Here is an 18,730-nt window from a genome sequence, read left to right on the forward strand (position 1 = left end):
TGGATTGGATTGGATCGGTTATGAAAAGTAGAACCGAAATCCGATCCAATCCAGCGGTTTTCAAAAAATAAAATCCAATCAAATCCGAATTAGTGCAGTTTTAATCGGTTTTCGGTTTGGATCGGATTAGATGAGCGGTTTAATTTTGATCGGTTTGGATTTGAACACCCTAGATTCAGGTGTTTTTTTTTTTTTTTCAATTTCGTTTTCGGTTGGGCCCATAATGAAAAACAATTAGGAGCAGCCCAAAAAAAGACAGAAAGAAACGGAAACAGAGTCGGCAAAGCAACGAGTCAGAAGAAGAAAGAACAGACCAAAAACGCCGTCGTCTTAAGCTCCCTCCAATTTCGCGTTGCTACTACAAAACGCTACAAACTCAAAAAATTCTGCACCATAACTATTCTCCAAGGTCTCTCATTCACTCCTTCATTCTCTCACTGAAATTTCAAAACCCTAACTTCCCCAACCTTCCAATTTCAATGGCTCCCCGCGCCGACCAAGACAGTCTCTCAAGCACCGATGACGACGAAAGCGACGACGAAGGCCTCAAGGAGGACTTGGCGGCGCTCTCTAGGGCCTTCGATATGAGCGGCGCTGACTCCACCACGCCTCCCGACCCCGTCCTTCAAGTGGATTTCGACGACGACGTGCGCGGCGGTGTCTCCACAGCTCCTCCTCCCGCCGCGTCCACTGACCTCGTGGTTCGAACGGACTCCGGCGACGAGCTGCGCAACGACCCACTGTTGGCCACCGGCGATGCCGTCGTATCCTTCGACGCTGTCGACTCCGGCGGCTACGAGTCCAACGAAGATATTGAGTATCTCCAGAGATTGCAGAGTCTCTACAAGCCTCTGGCGACTCTTCCTCCTCCATCGCCTTCGCCGCCACCGGTGGACGTATTCGATGATGATGACGACGATGATGTCGAGACTGTTCGCGCCATTTTCAAACGGTTTGCCGACTACGATATGAGTAGGGCACCTTTTCTCGTGTTGGAAATTTTTGTTTCGGTAATTCTGAATATTTATTGTTTTGGTGCACTAATTGATTATTTTTCTTAATCACATGTCTTTGGGTTTTTTTCTTTATGACGTTATATTCATCTTTGTGACTTAAGCATGTGTTTGGTTTAACTTATTCCAAGTTCAAGACAGCTTAATTATTTGTTGTCAAGCAAGCTCTTAGTTTTACTTGGTTCCGGTGTATGTGCTTTTTAAGGATGCCTCTGAATTCTCCGTTTGGCCTTGCTTCATATTGTTATTTTATTTTATTTATTTATTTTTGTTTAACACGAGCTTATCCTTTTGATGAATATTGGATCCTCTAGGAGGTTTAGGTACAATGACTGAGGGAGATCAGGCCACAAGTCCAGGCCCTGAGAGAGACATTGCTAATGGTTCAACATCTTCCGTAATTGTTGAAGGTGGTGAAACATGCCCTGTTTATCATGATCGTACTAATTCCACAGATTTCATGACTGGAAATACTGAAATGCAGCACTCTGGTCTTGCTGAGAGTTCTAATCCAGATGCCAGCACTGTATCCAGGTTGCCACGGAGAAGATCAAGTTTCCCACCGTTAGCTCAGGCTCTTTTTGATGCCCTTAAGAAGAATAGGTCTCTTCAGAAGTTTATTAGAAGCAAGATGATTGAGATTGAAGCAAAAATTGAGGAAAACAAGCGACTTAGGAACAATGTTAAAATCCTTAAGGACTTCCAAGCTTCATGCATAAGAAGAACAGGGAGTGCTTTATCGCTAAAAAAGGATCCTCGTGTCCTGTTAATATCAGCACAAAAGGTTGGTTTGTAATATATAATTATCTAAATTCTAAAGTCATGAGTTATTAATTTCACTGATAAATTCTGTCTTTGGTCACATATTCTTGTACCTTCATTTCTTCATCGTAGGGGTAGATCACTGGATGTTATTTATGGTTTTCCTATCTTTGAAACATTTGTTTCCTTAAAATTACAAGAACTTTAGTTGTTATATATTTCAACAGATACCATTATCAAGTTAATGCAGGTATGGATTTAAATGGATTAGTATCAAATTGGAATGCAGAGGAAGGATTTTTCTTCTTTTGCATTTTTTTTGTATTATTTTTGGAAAATTTACTGTTCTTGTTATCTGATTCTAGTATTTTATTGGAGTATCTGTTTGGTGGAGATTGAATCTATTGGTTAACAATCTTTCGTAGTTCTTAATCTAAAATAATCATTTAACGAGTATGGAACATTTGGAATTTTGCCAGTTTCCATTTACTGGGTGGTATTTTAGCATAGCTTTTGTGATTCTTATATGTTTATGATAAACATCAAAAACCCTTTTGGTTTAATTTTCTTTTTTCTTTGATGTAGAGTGATAGTAAAAGAAAATCTCCAATGTGTTTTGGCCCACCAGAGAATCGTCATGTTGCTAATTATAAGATGGTTTTAGAAAGATTTCCGCGTTCATTGGATCGAAAAAAATGGTCAAATGAGGAAAAGGAAAATCTTATGAAGGGAATTAAGCAACAATTCCAAGAATCGTTGGTAATAGCAATGAGGTAACAACAATATTGGGTTTTCTATATATTAGTGTTTCATTTCAGCCTATTGTGTTTTGATTTCCTTTTACCCTTGATCTCCACCCTTTACAGTTCTGAAGTTCCACATGGAGATGGAAATTACATGGATAGCATAATGGAATATACTAACCAAGTTGATATTACACCGGAAATTATGAAAAAATATTTACCCGATGTTAATTGGGATAAGTTAGCTTCTACTCATGTTCCTGGCCGTACTGGTGCTGAATGTGAATCAAGGTATGTATTTCCTATTTGGTGAGCTTCTACTTTTATGTGTTAAAATATGTTAAAAGATTTACAATTGAGCTGTGTGTTATGTTTCTCTTATTGTGCTATGCTCACTTCATGTCATGTTTGTTGAGGAGAATTAGGAGGATTTTGCTTGTAATTGGGAAACTGTGGATTGAACTCAACCTTCTGCAATATTAATTTGATGCATTACAATATTTTATAATGATTTAGCAGCCATATATGGCTGATCACTTATTCCAAAAAAGCTGGGCCCCTGGGGGTGTGGGGAGTAGGAAGGCGTCATGATATGGCAGTTTCAAACAGAAAAATGTTGTATTTATAATAAAATGATTTTATTTCCTATAATTTACTGGTTAATTCAGGTTTGGGTACTAAATATCCAGTTCAGTGCATTTCAGGGAAAGATAAACTTTCTCTTTTTATACAATGCAGACATGTTTTTTGTTGATTCATTGCACTGTGTGTCATGTGCTCCGTCTCTGCCGCATAGTTCTTTGACTGTTGTTTCATGTTCATTGCCTTTTCATGAAGAATACTGCAGAGATCTATGACGATCACCATCAGTTTACCCACTTTTTTGGATTTCATGAGTTCGAGAGCAACATTGATCTTGCAGGTGGGACCATACATGAAATGATTTTTTAACATGGTGGTGATTAATTTGTCTCTGATGATTGCCATCACAGATTTCTGTTATACTCATCTAGTGATCTCGAATCTGGAACATATAGAATATAGAAAGATATGTCTATGTATATGAATTGGCGGATCCCATCATAAGTTCCACTAATTTAGTAGTGTACTGTCGACAGGTGGTTGAATTGGGAAGATCCCTTGATCAACCATGGACCATGGACTAGTGAAGAGGATAGGTTGCTTTTGCTTCTTGTCCAACAAATGGGAATTAGGAACTGGTTCGATATTTCCAAATCATTGGGCACGAACAGGACTCCATTTCAATGCTTGGCTCGATTTCAAAGGAGCTTGAATCCTTCGATGCTAAATAGGGAATGGTCTAAAGAAGAAGATGCTCAACTCTGTTCTGCTGTAGCTATTTATGGAGAGAGTAATTGGCAAGCTGTGGCTTCTGTTTTAGAAAGGCGGACAGGAACCCAATGCTCAAATAGGTTGGTCAGCTATTTCTTCTAATTACGTTTTATATAAGATTGTGAACAAATTATCCAAAATCAAAACAATTTTCTGATATCCTGTCCCTAAAATTAAAACATTCATTGTAACAAAAATTGGTTCTTGTATATGAAAAGGTTGTTTAAATAAATTGGCATGGATTTTGAGTGTATTAAATAGGATAACTTTTTTCTTAGCTGCTATATTTTGTCTGTTAATGAAAATAAATTATAATTGATGCAGATGGAAGAAATCACTTTTTCCCGAGAGAAAAGGGAGTTATACTCAAGAGGAGGACAAGCGCTTGACAGTGGCAGTCATGCTTTTTGGTCGGAAATGGAATCAAATAGCTAGATTTGTTCCTGGTCGGACCCAATGTCAATGTAGGGACAGGTAATGCAAAAGGTTTTAAAAATTGGTAATAGAGATGTTTTATGATATTGGTTAATGATAAAGTTTTTGGGCGTTCTTATTGCAGATACGTGAATAGTTTGAACCCTTCTTTGAAATGGGGTGGATGGACTGACGAAGAGGATTCAAGATTGCAAGCTGCAATTGCTAAGCATGGATTCTGCTGGTCTAAGGTTGCTGAAGATATGCCCCCTCGTACTGATTCTCAATGCCGGAAGTATGAGCTTAGGAGTAATTAGGCTGGTGAAAAATATTTCTTTAAAATATTTAGATTATGGCGTCTTACTCCTATTTTTTTCATTGACCAGGAGATTTAAGGTGTTATTTCCTGATCAAGCTTATTTGCTTCAAGAAGCAAGAAAGAAGCAAAAGTCTTTGATTGCTGGTAATTTTGTTGATCGAGAATCTGAACGCCCAAACCTTACACTGACTGATTTCCTTCCCTTACCTACATTATCTCCTCTTCCTTGTGAGGCTGATGATGAGAATCTCCCTAGGAAGAGGAAGAGGAAGTCAAGGTACTGCCTAATCTCCCTTTGATAAACTCCTTGTTTATTGACAAATAAAAGATATGTTGCCATCTTCTTTAGAATTATTATTTATGTTGCTGTAAATTGTTACACTGAATATCATTTTAGGAATGCTTTTTATTTTCTAATAATTCCGGTTCATGGTTTGCAGCAATGAACACAAGAAATTCAGGTCCAGAAGACCTGCAAAAAAGACACGAACAAATCACAATGATGGAAAGGATATTGATGAGGCCAAGATTTTTAATGGAGATGTCAATATTCCCAAAAGAACAAGGTCCAAGAAAAACTCAAGAAATACTTCAGTTCATGCTAAGGAAGCTGAGAATACAATACAAAATGCTGAGATCCAGGTTTGTAGTGGGAAACTAAGTAGAATCAAGGGCGCCAAAACATCAAAGAACAAACTAAAGAATAAAATGTTGAAACCTGAAAGCTTGTCTACTGTTGTTGAGTGTTCTGGAAGTCAAAATGAGGACAACACAACTCTTTCTTCCTTTCTACACATGAAGTTAAATAAGAGAGGGTTGAAATGCAACAAAAATAAGGGCGGGGCTGCCTCTGCATTTGCGACAAATGTTGTATCTAAGCAGGTTGATAATCAAAGCCCCTCTGCTGAGCAAGATGGCTTGTCTCAGTTGTGTGGTTCTGGTGGAGTTGAACATTTGGTTACGGTGCAAAACAACTCCGTTTCTGACAGGCTACTGAGAAAACCAGAGAATGTAAATAGGTTGACTGGTGATGAGGATGACAACGAAGATATCACCCTTGATTGCCTTGTGGGAAACAAATCAAAAGAATGTAGTCAGGTGACTAAAGGACCTTCTGTTTTATCTTCTTCCAAATCAAAACATGCGTCTGTTTTGCTTCCTGAAGTGCATTGCACAGAAAAGGCAGCCATCACAGCTGATTGCACCGGGCAGTTGACACCAAATCTTGTTGATGACCGATCCGTTTCACCTAGTAGTTTGGCTGAACCTACTACAACCTTCAATGCAGAGGAAGATGAACTGCTTGCTACCTTTCTGCAAAATAAGTCTAAGGGAGCACGAAGAAAGGTGAAACGTAAAGAAGGTAATTGCTAATGCTCCAACTTACTGGGCTGGTGTTTTCAGATATTTAATTATGTGTAGAAGACAGTTGATCAAAACCTGTGGACATTTTTAAGAGTGAAATGACAGAGGTATATATATACACATATAGCCCTAATTGAAACCCCTCATGGCCATGATTGCGAATTCAGGATAATAAGGGTGACGTAAGTTCTGTGATTCTGCTACATGAAGCATGCATTGTAATCTTGATTTGCTGGGCCTGTTTACGCCTGTATAGGCTGATTTTCGGCTTGGCGCACTTTGTGAATTGCCATAATTCTTGTGTTATTGTTTCTAATGAAAGGATAAGTATACATCTCTAGTCAAATTTTTGGACTGTTTTTCCAAGAGGTGATGGTATAAAGAATTTTACATGTTAGTGGATTATAACTTAGACTTTATACATTGTCGATATTATTTTCACTCTAGGCTATGGGAATGATTTCTTTCAATTTCCTTTTTTCTATTTTATACTATTAACCTAATTGGGAGCCATGACAATTATTGGTTAAGATATATCTCATGCTAGAAGTAGATTGAACATGATGAGTTATCGATGATTTCTAGGCAAATATTTGAGGGTTTTTTACTTAAATAAAATAAACCAATACTAAAATGATTGGATTCTCCTAATCAAATTTTGAAACGTGAATATCCTCTTTTTACTATTATATAAATAGTTTCAGGGTCATGAGAATTATATAATATATAAACCATGTTCTCCAGAAACGATTTATGCATGAATGATCAAGGAGAATAGAGAGTAAATCGTTGCAGGACACACAGGGTTATAGATAACGTATAAATCGTCTTACTCTATAAAGATTCACGTGATTTTGAACTAAAACACAAAGGCTGGGCACGATTAACGTGTTAAAGCAAACTCTTTCAAGCCTGGCACGATTTATGTATAATAGGGTACTTTTATTTATAATATTTTAATTTGAATTATATTTATTTAAATTTTAACTTAAAAAATAAAAATATATTTTTTATAATTTCAATTATTGATTTTATGGAGAAGCTTAAATTAAATTAAAAAAAATACTAACAAATTTTAATAAAAAGAATACTAAATTTTAATACATAAATTTAAGTTTTTTTTTTAAAAAAAAATTGTCAAAAGGTGTTAAAAAATATTAATTTTGCATAATATAAATTTATGTTGCTTTAAGTAACATAAATTTAAGTTTTTATGAAATTTTTAGTATTCGTTGTTTATATAATTTTTTTAAATCATTTTTATTGATGCATATTTTTTATAAAATTTTTTTTGTCATTTTTTTTATTTGGCTTTTGAATAAATTTTAATTATTTATTTATAATTTTAATTACTAATTCTATTAAAAAAACAAAATTAAATAAAAAAAATACTAACAAATTATAATAAAAAAGGTACTAAATTTTAATACATAAATTTAAGGTTTTTTTTTAAATATCAAAAGGTGTTAAAAAATATAATTTTGCATAATATAAATTTTTATGTGTTTTTAAGTAACATAAATTTAAGTTTTATAAAATTTTTAGTATTTGTTATTCATGTAATTTTTTTTAATAATTTTTATCGATGCATATTTTTTATAGAATTTTTCCATCATTTTTTAATATATAAATTATAAAAAATATGCATCGATAAAAATTATTAAAAAAATTACATGAGCAATCTATAAAAAATATGCATAAATAAAAATTATTAAAAAAATTACATGAATAACAAATACTAAAAATTTTATAAAAATTTAAATTTATGTTACTCAAAAACATAAATTTATATTATGCAAAATTATATTTTTTAACACCTTTAGACTTTTTTAAAAAAAAACACTTAAATTTATGCATTAAAATTTAGTACTCTTTTCATTATAATTTGTTAGTATTCTTTTTTTATTTAATTTAATTTTTTTAATGAAATTAATAATTAAAATTATAAAAAAATAATTAAAATTTATACAAAGTCAAATAAAAAAATGACAAAAAGAATTCTATAAAAATTATGCATCAATAAAAATGATTAAAAAAATCATATGAACAACGAATACTAAAAATTTTATAAAAATTTAAATTTATGTTACTCAAAACAACATGAATTTATATTATTCCAAATTATATTTTTTAACACCTTTTGATATTTTTTTTAAAAAAATAATAAATTTATATATTAAAATTTAGTACTCTTTTTATTATAATTTGTTAATATTTTTTTTTAATTTAATTTAATTTTATTAATGAAATTAATAATTGAAACTATAAAAAGTATATTTTTATTTTTTAAGTTAAAATTTAAATAGATATAATTTAAATTAAAATATTATAAATAAAGTACTCTATTATACATAAATCATGACAGGTTTGAGAGGATTTGCTTTAACATGTTAATCGTGCCAAGCCTTTGTGTTTTAGCTCAAAATCACGTGAATCTTTGTAGGGTGGGACGATTTATGCGTTACCTATAACCCTGTGTGCACTGCAACGATTTACTCCTTATTCTCCTAGAAAAATATTCATCGATAAAAATTATTAAAAAAATTACATGAATAACAAATACTAAAAATTTTATAAAAACTTAAATTTATGTTACTCAAAAACACATAAATTTATATTATGAAAATTATATTTTTTAACACCTTCAGACTTTTTTAAAAAAAAAAAAACTTAAATTTATGTATTAAAATTTAGTACTCTTTTCATTATAATTTGTCACTATTCTTTTTTTTATTTAATTTAGTTTTTTTAATGAAATTAATAATTTAAATTATAAAAAAATAATTAAAATTTATACAAAGTCAAATAAAAAAATGACAAAAAGAATTCTATAAAAATTATGCATTAACAAAAATGATTAAAAAAATCATATGAACAACGAATACTAAAAATTTTATAAAAACTTAAATTTATGTTACTCAAAACAACATGAATTTATATTATTCTAAATTATATTTTTTAACATCTTTTGATATTTTTTTTAAAAAAGTAATAAATTTATATATTAAAATTTAGTACTCTTTTTATTATAATGTGTTAGTATTTCTTTTTTTTAATTTAATTTAATCTTATTAATGAAATTAATAATTGAAACTATAAAAAGTATATTTTTATTTTTTAAGTTAAAATTTAAATAGATATAATTTAAATTAAAATATTATAAATAAAAGTACCCTATTATACATAAATCGTGACAGGTTTAAGAGGATTTGTTTTAACACGTTAATCGTGCCAAGCCTTTGTGTTTTAGGCTTTTAGCTCAAAATCACGTGAATCTTTGTAGGTTGGGACAATTTATGCATTACCTATAACCCTGTGTGCCCTGCAACGATTTACTCCTTATTCTCCTAGGTCATTCATGCATAAATCGTTATGGGTGGCATGGTTAACATATTATATAATCCTTATGCCCCTGGAACGATTTATATAATAATAAAAAGAGGATATTTACGTTTCAAAATTTGATTTAAAGGAATCCAGTAATTTTGGTATTGGTTTATTTTATTTAAGTAAAAAATCCAAATATTTGATAGGGTTTGTACATATAATTTCTATAAATAAATGCTAATGTAAGGTTGAAATTAGTATTTGTTTTGAGAGAAAAGGACAAATATGTCCCTAACTTTTTGTCCTTTGGACATTTTTGTCCCTGACCATTGAAAAATACTTTTAAGTCGCTGACCTTCACAAAATTTGGACGGATCAGTCCCTGAAGAAGGCATTTAGACAGATCAGTCCCTGACGGAGGCATTTGGACGGAGGGATTGATCCGTCCAAATTTTGTGAAGGTCAGGGACTTAAAAGTATTTTTCAATGGTCAGGGACGAAAATGTCCGCAGGACAAAAGGTTAGGGACCTATTTGTCTTTTTCTCTTGTTTTGAGGGTTACTTGAAACGGTGATTTGGACCTGAACGTGAGGTTCAGAATCCTTTTGAGATAGCGACCGACTTGTGTTGGTGCTGAGATGTCGTCGTCCGAGTTCCTTATGAGGAGGTTGATGTTTAAGTTAGCAAGGCTTTTAGGCGGATTTTTTAGTAGATTGAGTTCTGGATATACCTGAAAGTGTTAGTGTATTTATAATAGAAAAGATAACTACCTTTTTGGACTAGTTCTATCTTAAATGGTGGATAACTGTTTCTTTTTTCTAGGAAAGTTGAAATTTCTCTTCTAGATGAATGAAAAATATTTTAAGAGGGAGTTATTTTATTTGGATAAGTAAGGCTGCACTGTTGTTATCGCGTCCGACCTCTATGAGGTCGGGTAGGTGTAGAGGAGGCATGATCTCTTGCGTGGGCTTTTATCCTTTTTGGGCCTGGCTTTATTTTGGATTAGGTTATGAATAGTTGAAGATTCATAAATGAGTGTTTGGAATATGTAGAAATGGTTTTAGAATGGTTTAGGATTGAATTAAGAATTTATGAACTTGAAGAATTGTGTGAATTTGGTAAAAATAAATTTTTAGCCAACTTTTAAGGGGCATACCTTGACGCTCAGGATTTGGATTTGGATAAAATTTATCTTAAATTAAAATTAGTGGAAAGATTTTGAAAATTATCTAACAATAAAGGAAAATGGATAATTGCACAAAAAGTTAAAGAGGTCTAAATTTAGGGGATTAAAATTGAATTATACAGAAGTTGCAAAAATTGGAGTCGTACGTACGCATCGGAGGGGTGTTACAGAAGTGAAATAGTTTTGTGCGCATATCATGTATATGCAGAAAATCCAAATCATGTATACGTATGATCTATGCGTATGCATGGCTATCCTGTTTTTTTAAAATGATGATTTTTAATTGTTTTAATCTATCCAACTAGCTCTTTCACTTTCGTAATCCTATAATGAGGATAGAGACAGTAGTAGTGACGGTCCCATAAAATTTATGTTGGGGGGACAAAAATAATACACATTACTATCAAAATATATATTAATTTAAATTTAAAAATATAAAAGTGCACATTTTATCTCTGTCATTTAGATCATAATTTGAAATTTTGGGTCGTTGTCCAAGATTAGCTACCAGGTTTTTCACATTGAATTCTAAGAACTTCTTTTTATTAGAAGAAACTAATGAAGTGATTTCAGATTCTAGTGGTAGTTTTTTTTGAAATATTTTTTATTATTATTTCTAAAAATAAAAAATATATATTCTAAATTAGTAAATTGATCAATTCACTTTAAAAACTTATATGCAACATAATTACATATAATAGAATAGAACGAAAGATAAACAAATAAATAATATGGACCACTATTGAGAATAAAATAAAATATATAAATTCATGAAGACAATAAAAAAATAGATTAATACCTAAATTATAATTGTTTGAATTAAAATTTGCAATTGAAAATATCAAAAAGAGAAATAATGAAATTAAAAGATACATAGAGTCATAGAGAGTTATATAAAACAAAATAGAAAATTTAAAATTTACCTTTTGATGAAGAGAAGATGACCACTAGACAAGGAATAGAAAAAGAAGATTGAAAGTATGAAACTAAGAAAAGGATTTAAGAGAATAAATGAGTGACAGCTGGGACTTGAGAATAGAAGAATACTAAATTTAATTAGGTTAGCTAATAGTCAAAATGATAGAAAGATAAAGTGGGTTTAGAGCTTTTAATAATTGGACTTAATTTATTTATAGTTTAATTGTAAGGGGTCATTTAAAATGGGGCATATATATATATATATATATATATATATATATATATATATATATATATATATATATATTGGTTTTAAAAAAATGAAATGGGAGTGGGGGCAAGTGCCCCCTCATTACTATGCATGGGTCCGTGCCTGGACGTTAGATTAGAGGGTAGAAAGAGTTCGGAAGGAAATTATTGAGTCGAAATGAGTTGGAAGTGATTGAAGGGATGAGTTGATATGCTTGGATGATGAAAATGAGCTTGATTAATATTTGAGTTGTCTGGGTAAATTTAAGGATTGTGGCTTTGTCCCACCTGCTCTGGGTTGATATTTGGGTTGCCTCTGTAGATGCAAAGGTAGTGGCTTTGTCCCACTTGCTCCGGATTGATATTTGAGTTGTCTGGGTAGATGCAAGGGTTGTGGTTTGTCCTATTTGCTCCGAATTGAGATTGGAACCACTGGGTAGATGCAAGGGTTGTGATTTATCCCACTTGTTACGGGTTGAGATTTGAGACACTTTGTTGACCCTCCGTTACAAGATGTGAACAAGCACTTAGACCTTTCCGGATGATATCCCTAGAGAAGGTGAGCAAGGCACACTCCCTAGCATTGATTTGAGAATCATGCATGATATTGATGAATGAATGAATATGAATACCTCTTGGAGATGCGTACACCAAGGGACTATTCAGGGTTCGCTACCGAACATGTCGGGATTTGACTTATAACCGACAGATGAGCTCATTGGTCATAGGACAGGCATGCATCATTTGTATTTGTGTATATTGATTAGGTGTGTATCTTGTATTTGGCATGTCTTATTGTATCTATATGTTATTTGTGCTAATTATTTTATCTATTTTCTCTATTTGTGTATTTTTTGTATGTGTTTGAACAACTAAGAGATCCCTTATGCTGGCGATGGTGATGCTGAGGGTTGTTCTTGATACGATGTGGTGATTGGAGGTTTGTGAAAAAATGAGAATAAATAGTGAAGGTTGTGGTAGGCTTAGAGAAGGGGGGTTGAATCTATGCCTTCCTTTTAAGTTGCTGTTATTATCCTTTTAAAACAAACTTTCAATTCTGATTCTGTTTGTACTCAGCAGTGGAAATTTATGAGACAATTTATTTTTGTCTCATGAATATCAGAAAACAGAACACAGCAGAGAAGAGAAAAGCTAACACTAGCATGTATCCTGGTTCGGTTGCCTTGCGCTATGCAACCTACATCCAGTCTCCTCCACAACTATGGAAGAATTTCACTATAGTTAACAGTATTACATACACCAATTTCACAGGATTGACCCAATCCTTTCACACTCAAGTTCTAACCTAACTTGACATTGGCTATGCTAATACCTAACTATTCACTCTTAGTGCTAACCCAACTAAGAAAGGGATACCTTACAGGTACAAGATACAGGACATAAACATACCTAAAGAAATCTGAAAATAACTCTAGGCTTTTCTCTCAAGTGTATCACTCTGCTTTTTTCCACTCATGGCTTTTACTTGAGCTTTCTCACAATGCCTTTTCTCACAAGAAATTATAGAAAGATAAACATAGAAAAGTACATTACAATCTGTAAAACATGAAGGAGATTGACTTCATCAGCAACCTCTTTGCTATGTGCCAAACCAGATTCACAAACCTTAGCTTGAGTTCTTCAGTATTGGTCGAATGCTTCTTTGAAAGAAAGCATTATCCAAGTAGAGGAACTTCTTTACAGAACACTGTTCTCACACTCTGGTTTTCTCTCCTTGCTTTCTGAATGAACAGCAAGCTTCTTTTATCTCCTTGCATGTTGCTTGGTTCTTTTTCCAAGGTCAACACCTTGAGCCTTGAGCTTCACCAACCCACAGAATTACTTTTTCTCCTTAATCCTCAGAGTAGAAACTTTTCTTCTGACTTCTTCATCTTGACCGAAAGCCATAAAGCAGCAACCATAGAGATCTTCTCATGGTCAATTTGATCTGAGCCCTTGAAAACCAACTTGGTCCCCAAGTCTTGTTTAAGACCGTAGATACACAGCAGAGAAGAACAGGAATCCTCTTTCCCTTGTATCCCATTTTGGATAGAGCAGAGAGTTAGGAAGAAGAGATGAAACCGAGTTGCATGAAAGAGGAAGTGATTTACCTGTAACCTAAGCTTGATTTGGTTTTGGATTTTCTGATTTGATTTCTGAGTTTCAAGCTTAATCCTTATCTCTCTTGCTTCTTTGGTGACTAGCTTGGTGAAGAAGCTCTCTCTCTTTCTCTTTCTTACTTTTCTGAAGTTATGATTTGACTTGGTCAGAGAGGAGATGAACGTTGCACATTGAAAGAGTGAATACTTCAATCTTACAAGAGAAGCTTTGTGGGATGGATACGGGCTTGGATTGGTTTGGTTCATGTAACCCGTTTGATTTCTTTGGCTTTGTTTCTTTTGGGCTTTTGATTTTTTGTTTTCAGCCCACCAACCTTGCTAATTGTTTTTCATTCCATTTGGGCTATGGAATTTTGGCCTGCAACAATAAATAATTAGTAATAAGTAAATATAATTAATCAACACTAATTCTTTATTTTGCCCAAAAATAATGTTTGTCATCACTAATTAATTTAGTTAATTTCTTAACTCAACAATCTCCCACTTGATGACAAACATGATTTAAGCAATAATCAAAAAGGAAATAAATTGAGTAAGGTATATAAACTCCCTTTGATTTTTGTCATTTGCTTTTATGTTGCTCCCCCTTTCCTTTTCAAGATTAGCTCCCCCTGAATTTATGCTTTCCTATTTGTTCCTATTTTTCTTTGTTCTTAAAGAGAGCACAATAAAGAGCTAAAATACATTTATATTGGCTAAGGAATATCAGATAAGCAACATCACATAATCAGCCCAACATCAAGCTAATATCATCAGCAAAATGATTCAGCATGTGAAATCAAGTATTAATGCAGCAAAGAATATTCAGCATGCAAACTCAAGTATTAATGCAGCAAAAATCCCAAAAGAAGTACTAGGATCTATTATCCTATTGCTATTACTCCCCCTTTTGTCATCAAGGGTGGATAATAAGCAAGAACAACAAAAAATAAAGTCGTGCATCCTGCAGAAAAGAGTTAGCTCATAGTGCAAAGTACTGACTAAACTACCAAAGGTGCAGCAATAGCTAGAGTTATTACAATCATCCAAAATGAAACAGTTCAAAAGTTGCTAAAGAAACAGAATTCATGAGACAAAAAGAGAGCAACAGCAGCAGTTTTTATGAGACAAATCCTAGGCATCAGAACCATTCCCCTCCGAAGCAGCTTCCTCTTCAACATCAGAGGCAATGTCTTCATCATTTTGTAGGTTATCAATGAAGGTCATGAGCACAGCCACCCTATCCCTTGATTTCTTCAGGAAGTTCTCATGCTTGCTAGCAAGCTTCCTTTGTTCCTTGCTCATGGCAATCATGTGATTTGATTGGGAAACAAATTCTTGAGCGACATCCTTGACCACATTCAACAAAGTAGATTTCTTCCCAGTGGAGATGGAAGTACCCTCAGTGGAAGGAGCAGGAGAGTCCTCAGGAACAAAATCATCATCTTCATCATCTAGGACAACTCTTTCAGATCTAGTGGGTCCTTTGTTCTGTTTCACTGAACCACCCCCCTTTAGGTATGAATGTATATTTTCATAGTTCTCATTGGTCAAGTCAACACCAAAAAAACTCAAATATGCAAGTTAGAAACATGCCATAAGGAAGTGCTTTGTACCTTTTCACTCCTAACAGAGTCAAACATATATCTAACCATCAAGTATGCAAATGAAATTTCAGTTTTGGTGAGAAGGGCATATAAAACAAGAGTATCAGTGTAGGAAACCCTTTGATATGAGCCGCTTTGAGGCAGAATAATATGGTTGACCATTCGGTGCAATTGAGCACGCTTATATCCTAGGGCTTTGTGAGTGAGTGTAATGCCATCAATTAAAGAAACATGTTCACAGATGTGTGCCAATGCATCATGATAAGAAATTCCAACTCCTTCATCCCACTTAACCGAAGTGTAAGCACAAGGCCCAACATCAGTATACTTCAAAGTATCACTAATAGTTTCATTATTTACAACTATGTCTCGGCCCTTTACATATGAGTGAGCAGTGCCTTCATGATAAGTCATGTTTGCATAAAATTCTTTGACCAACAAGGGATAAACAGGCTTTTTGATGTCAAAAAGGTGATTCCAGTCCAGAAAAATCAAGTTATCAACAAATAGAAAACCTTTTCTTTTCAAAGATGGCAAATCAGCAAGAAAAGAGGGACATAGGGTACGATACTGGATAACCCCTTCAAAAAAATCATTGTTCATGGCAGATTTGAATCTATAAAGGTTATAGTTCGAATGAGAAGTCAAAAAGTGAGCTTTGTGATCAAAAGGGCCAATGTCTGGTTCTTTAACTGACTTAAGAGGAACTCGAGTTTTACCTCTTTGTGAACGTGATGGAAAAGACCTAGACTTTGGTTGTGTGGACTCAGGTGGAGGTTCTGGTGCGGCTGGTCACTTCCCCTTGGATGAACTCGGTTTCGATGACCCTGGCTTGGATGGAGGTTCTTTCGTCTGTGGTGTCTTCTTGGCAGAAGGAGTAACCCTAGAGGGATTCTTGGTTCGTGCCATGGGATCACACCAAGGAGAAGAGGTAGGAGGAGAAGGAGATGGGGTAAAGGTCCGGTCTTGGGAGCGAGTGGAAGGTTTTGTAGGAAGCTTGCACCTTTTCACGAGGAGGCCTTTTAGCAATAGTTTTTTTCCTCATTTGGTTAGTTTCAGTCTTTTGAGGGAAGAGAAGCAGTAAAGTGAGTGGGAAGAAATTGAAAAGTTTGAGGAGAAGTTATGGAGGAAAGAGATGGAGTGTTGGTAACCGTACCCAAAAGTGAATTTCCAAAACCATGCAACTGCATCATCCTTTGAAAAGACTTGAAAAGACATGACCTCATTCAAGAAGTATTTTATTTGATTTTAAAATAAAACAGGAAATTAATTTTAAATTTTGAAACCCTTTTTGGATCAAAACAGAAAAAAAATAAATTAGCTTGAAAACCTTTTTGAGCCAAAAAAATTTTAAATAAAACTTAAGCACACAAATCATCAAAAAATCAAGTAAACAAGAATGTAACATTCATATTGGGCCTAGATGAGGTTTGGATTTTAGTGAAACATTTAGGACAACCCAGATCTGATTTGAGGTTAGTCCAGATTAATTTTTCACTTGAAGTAAGCCCAGTACGCGCTGACTTGAAGGAAACGTTCATCACCTGCCCAGAATTGTCTCATACCTGTTTATGAGACAAAAAGCTCCAGCAAATATATCAGCACTTTTCAAATAAAGAATCATAACTCAAAATTCCTAGACAAGTCCTCAGCATGCAGAATCTATCCTCAGCTAATGGTTTTGTAAAAATATCTGCTAATTGCTCCTCTGATTTAACAAATTGAATGCAAATATCCCCTTTTTGGACATGTTCTCTTATTGAGTGAAATTTCACTTCAATATGCTTAGTCCTAGAGTGCAAAACTGGATTTTTAGAAATATTAATGGCACTCATATTATCACACATCAAGGGAATATTTTTAGTCTTTAATTTGTAATCAGCAAGCTGTGTTTTTAACCATAAAAGCTGAGAACAACAAGAAGAAGCAGCAATATACTTAGCCTCTGCAGTAGATAAGGCCACTGTTGGTTGCTTTTTACTTGACCAAACATTCAATGACTTTCCAAGGAAACAACATAAACCAGAAGTGCTCCTTCTATCAACTCTATCACCAGCAAAATCTGCATCACAATAACCAACTGCAGAAAAATCATCAATCTTAGGATACCAAAGACCAAAATTGGATGTGCCATGAACATATCTAATGATCCTTTTAACTGCAGAAAGATGTGACTCTTTAGGTTTGGATTGGAACCTAGAACACAATCCAACACTTTGCACAATATCGGGCCTAGAGGAAGTTAAGTACATAAGAAAACCAATCATTCCTCTATACCTAGTCTCATCAACATCTTTCTCAGTTTCTCCCTTATCTAATTTAGAACTAGGATGCATGGGAGTTCCCATGGATTTGGCATTTTCCATATCAAATTTCTTAACTAATTCCTTGGCATACTTTTCTTGATGAATGAAAATACCTTTTTCAGTTTGTTTAATTTGCAGCCCAAGGAAGAAATTAAGTTCACACATCATACTCATGTCAAATTCACTTGTCATGAGTTTTCCAAATTCAGAACAAAGGGATTCATTGGCTAATCCAAAAATAATGTCATCAACATATATTTGGACTAGAATAAAAGAATCATTAGAGTTCTTGATAAATAGAGTTGTGTCAGTGGTGCCTCTTTGAAAACCATTTTTCAAAAGAAAAGAGCTAAGTCTCTCATACCAAGCTCTAGGAGCTTGTCTTAAACCATAGAGAGCTTTAGATAATTTGAAAACATGATCAAAATGCTCTTTATTTTCAAAACCAGGAGGCTGCTCCACGTACACTTCTCTATCTATCACTCCATTCAAAAATGCACATTTCACATCCATTTGATATAATTTAAAACCACAATGTACATCATAAGCTAAGAGAATTCTTATGGCTTCCATTCGGGCAATAGGGGCAAAGGATTCATCAAAGTCTATTCCTTCTTCTTGGTCATATCCTTGTGTCACTAGCCTTGCCTTGTTTCTTGCAATGCTACCATCTTCTCCCAACTTGTTCCGAAAAATCCACTTGGTGCCGGTCACTTTCTTTCCATTTGGCCGTGGAACCAAAGTCCATACTTGGTTCTTTTCAAACTCAAGAAGCTCATCCTCCATAGCTTTAACCCAAGAAGGTTCACTGAGTGCTTCCTTGACATTTTGAGGCTCAATTTGTGAAAGAAGGGCAATGTTTGATCCTTCATTTGCCTTTCTAGTGGAAGACCTTGTTTGCACTCCATGAGAGACGTCCCCAGTGACAAATTCCTCAGGATAATTCTTTAAGAATCTCCATTCACGAGGTCTGGTGGACTTGGATGCAGATTGAGATACCAAGGGATTTTGGGTGCTGCTGGATTCAAGATTTCCTTCAGATTCATGAGACAAAATGGAATTGTCTCTC

General features: G+C 33.9%; 1 protein-coding gene across 2 annotated transcripts; it reads left to right on the top strand.

Annotated features, from left to right (window-relative positions):
• Positions 1-238: 238 nt before the first annotated feature.
• Positions 239-6,315, top strand: LOC112751028 (uncharacterized). 2 transcript variants are annotated; one of them, XM_025800005.3, is made up of 9 exons: positions 239-972; positions 1,328-1,797; positions 2,361-2,548; positions 2,642-2,809; positions 3,637-3,951; positions 4,196-4,345; positions 4,431-4,580; positions 4,672-4,881; positions 5,045-6,315. In XM_025800005.3, the coding sequence occupies exons 1-9, from the start codon at positions 480-482 to the stop codon at positions 5,976-5,978; spliced, it is 3,078 nt and encodes a 1,025-aa protein (XP_025655790.1). In that variant the 5' UTR covers positions 239-479; the 3' UTR covers positions 5,979-6,315. The 2 variants fall into 2 exon arrangements, with proteins under 2 accessions (XP_025655790.1, XP_025655791.1); XM_025800006.3 differs by having other exon boundaries at positions 872-1,010.
• Positions 6,316-18,730: the final 12,415 nt, after the last annotated feature.

This window comes from Arachis hypogaea, chromosome 15 (genome assembly GCF_003086295.3).
Source record: "Arachis hypogaea cultivar Tifrunner chromosome 15, arahy.Tifrunner.gnm2.J5K5, whole genome shotgun sequence".
NCBI classification, from domain to species: Eukaryota; Viridiplantae; Streptophyta; class Magnoliopsida; order Fabales; family Fabaceae; genus Arachis; species Arachis hypogaea.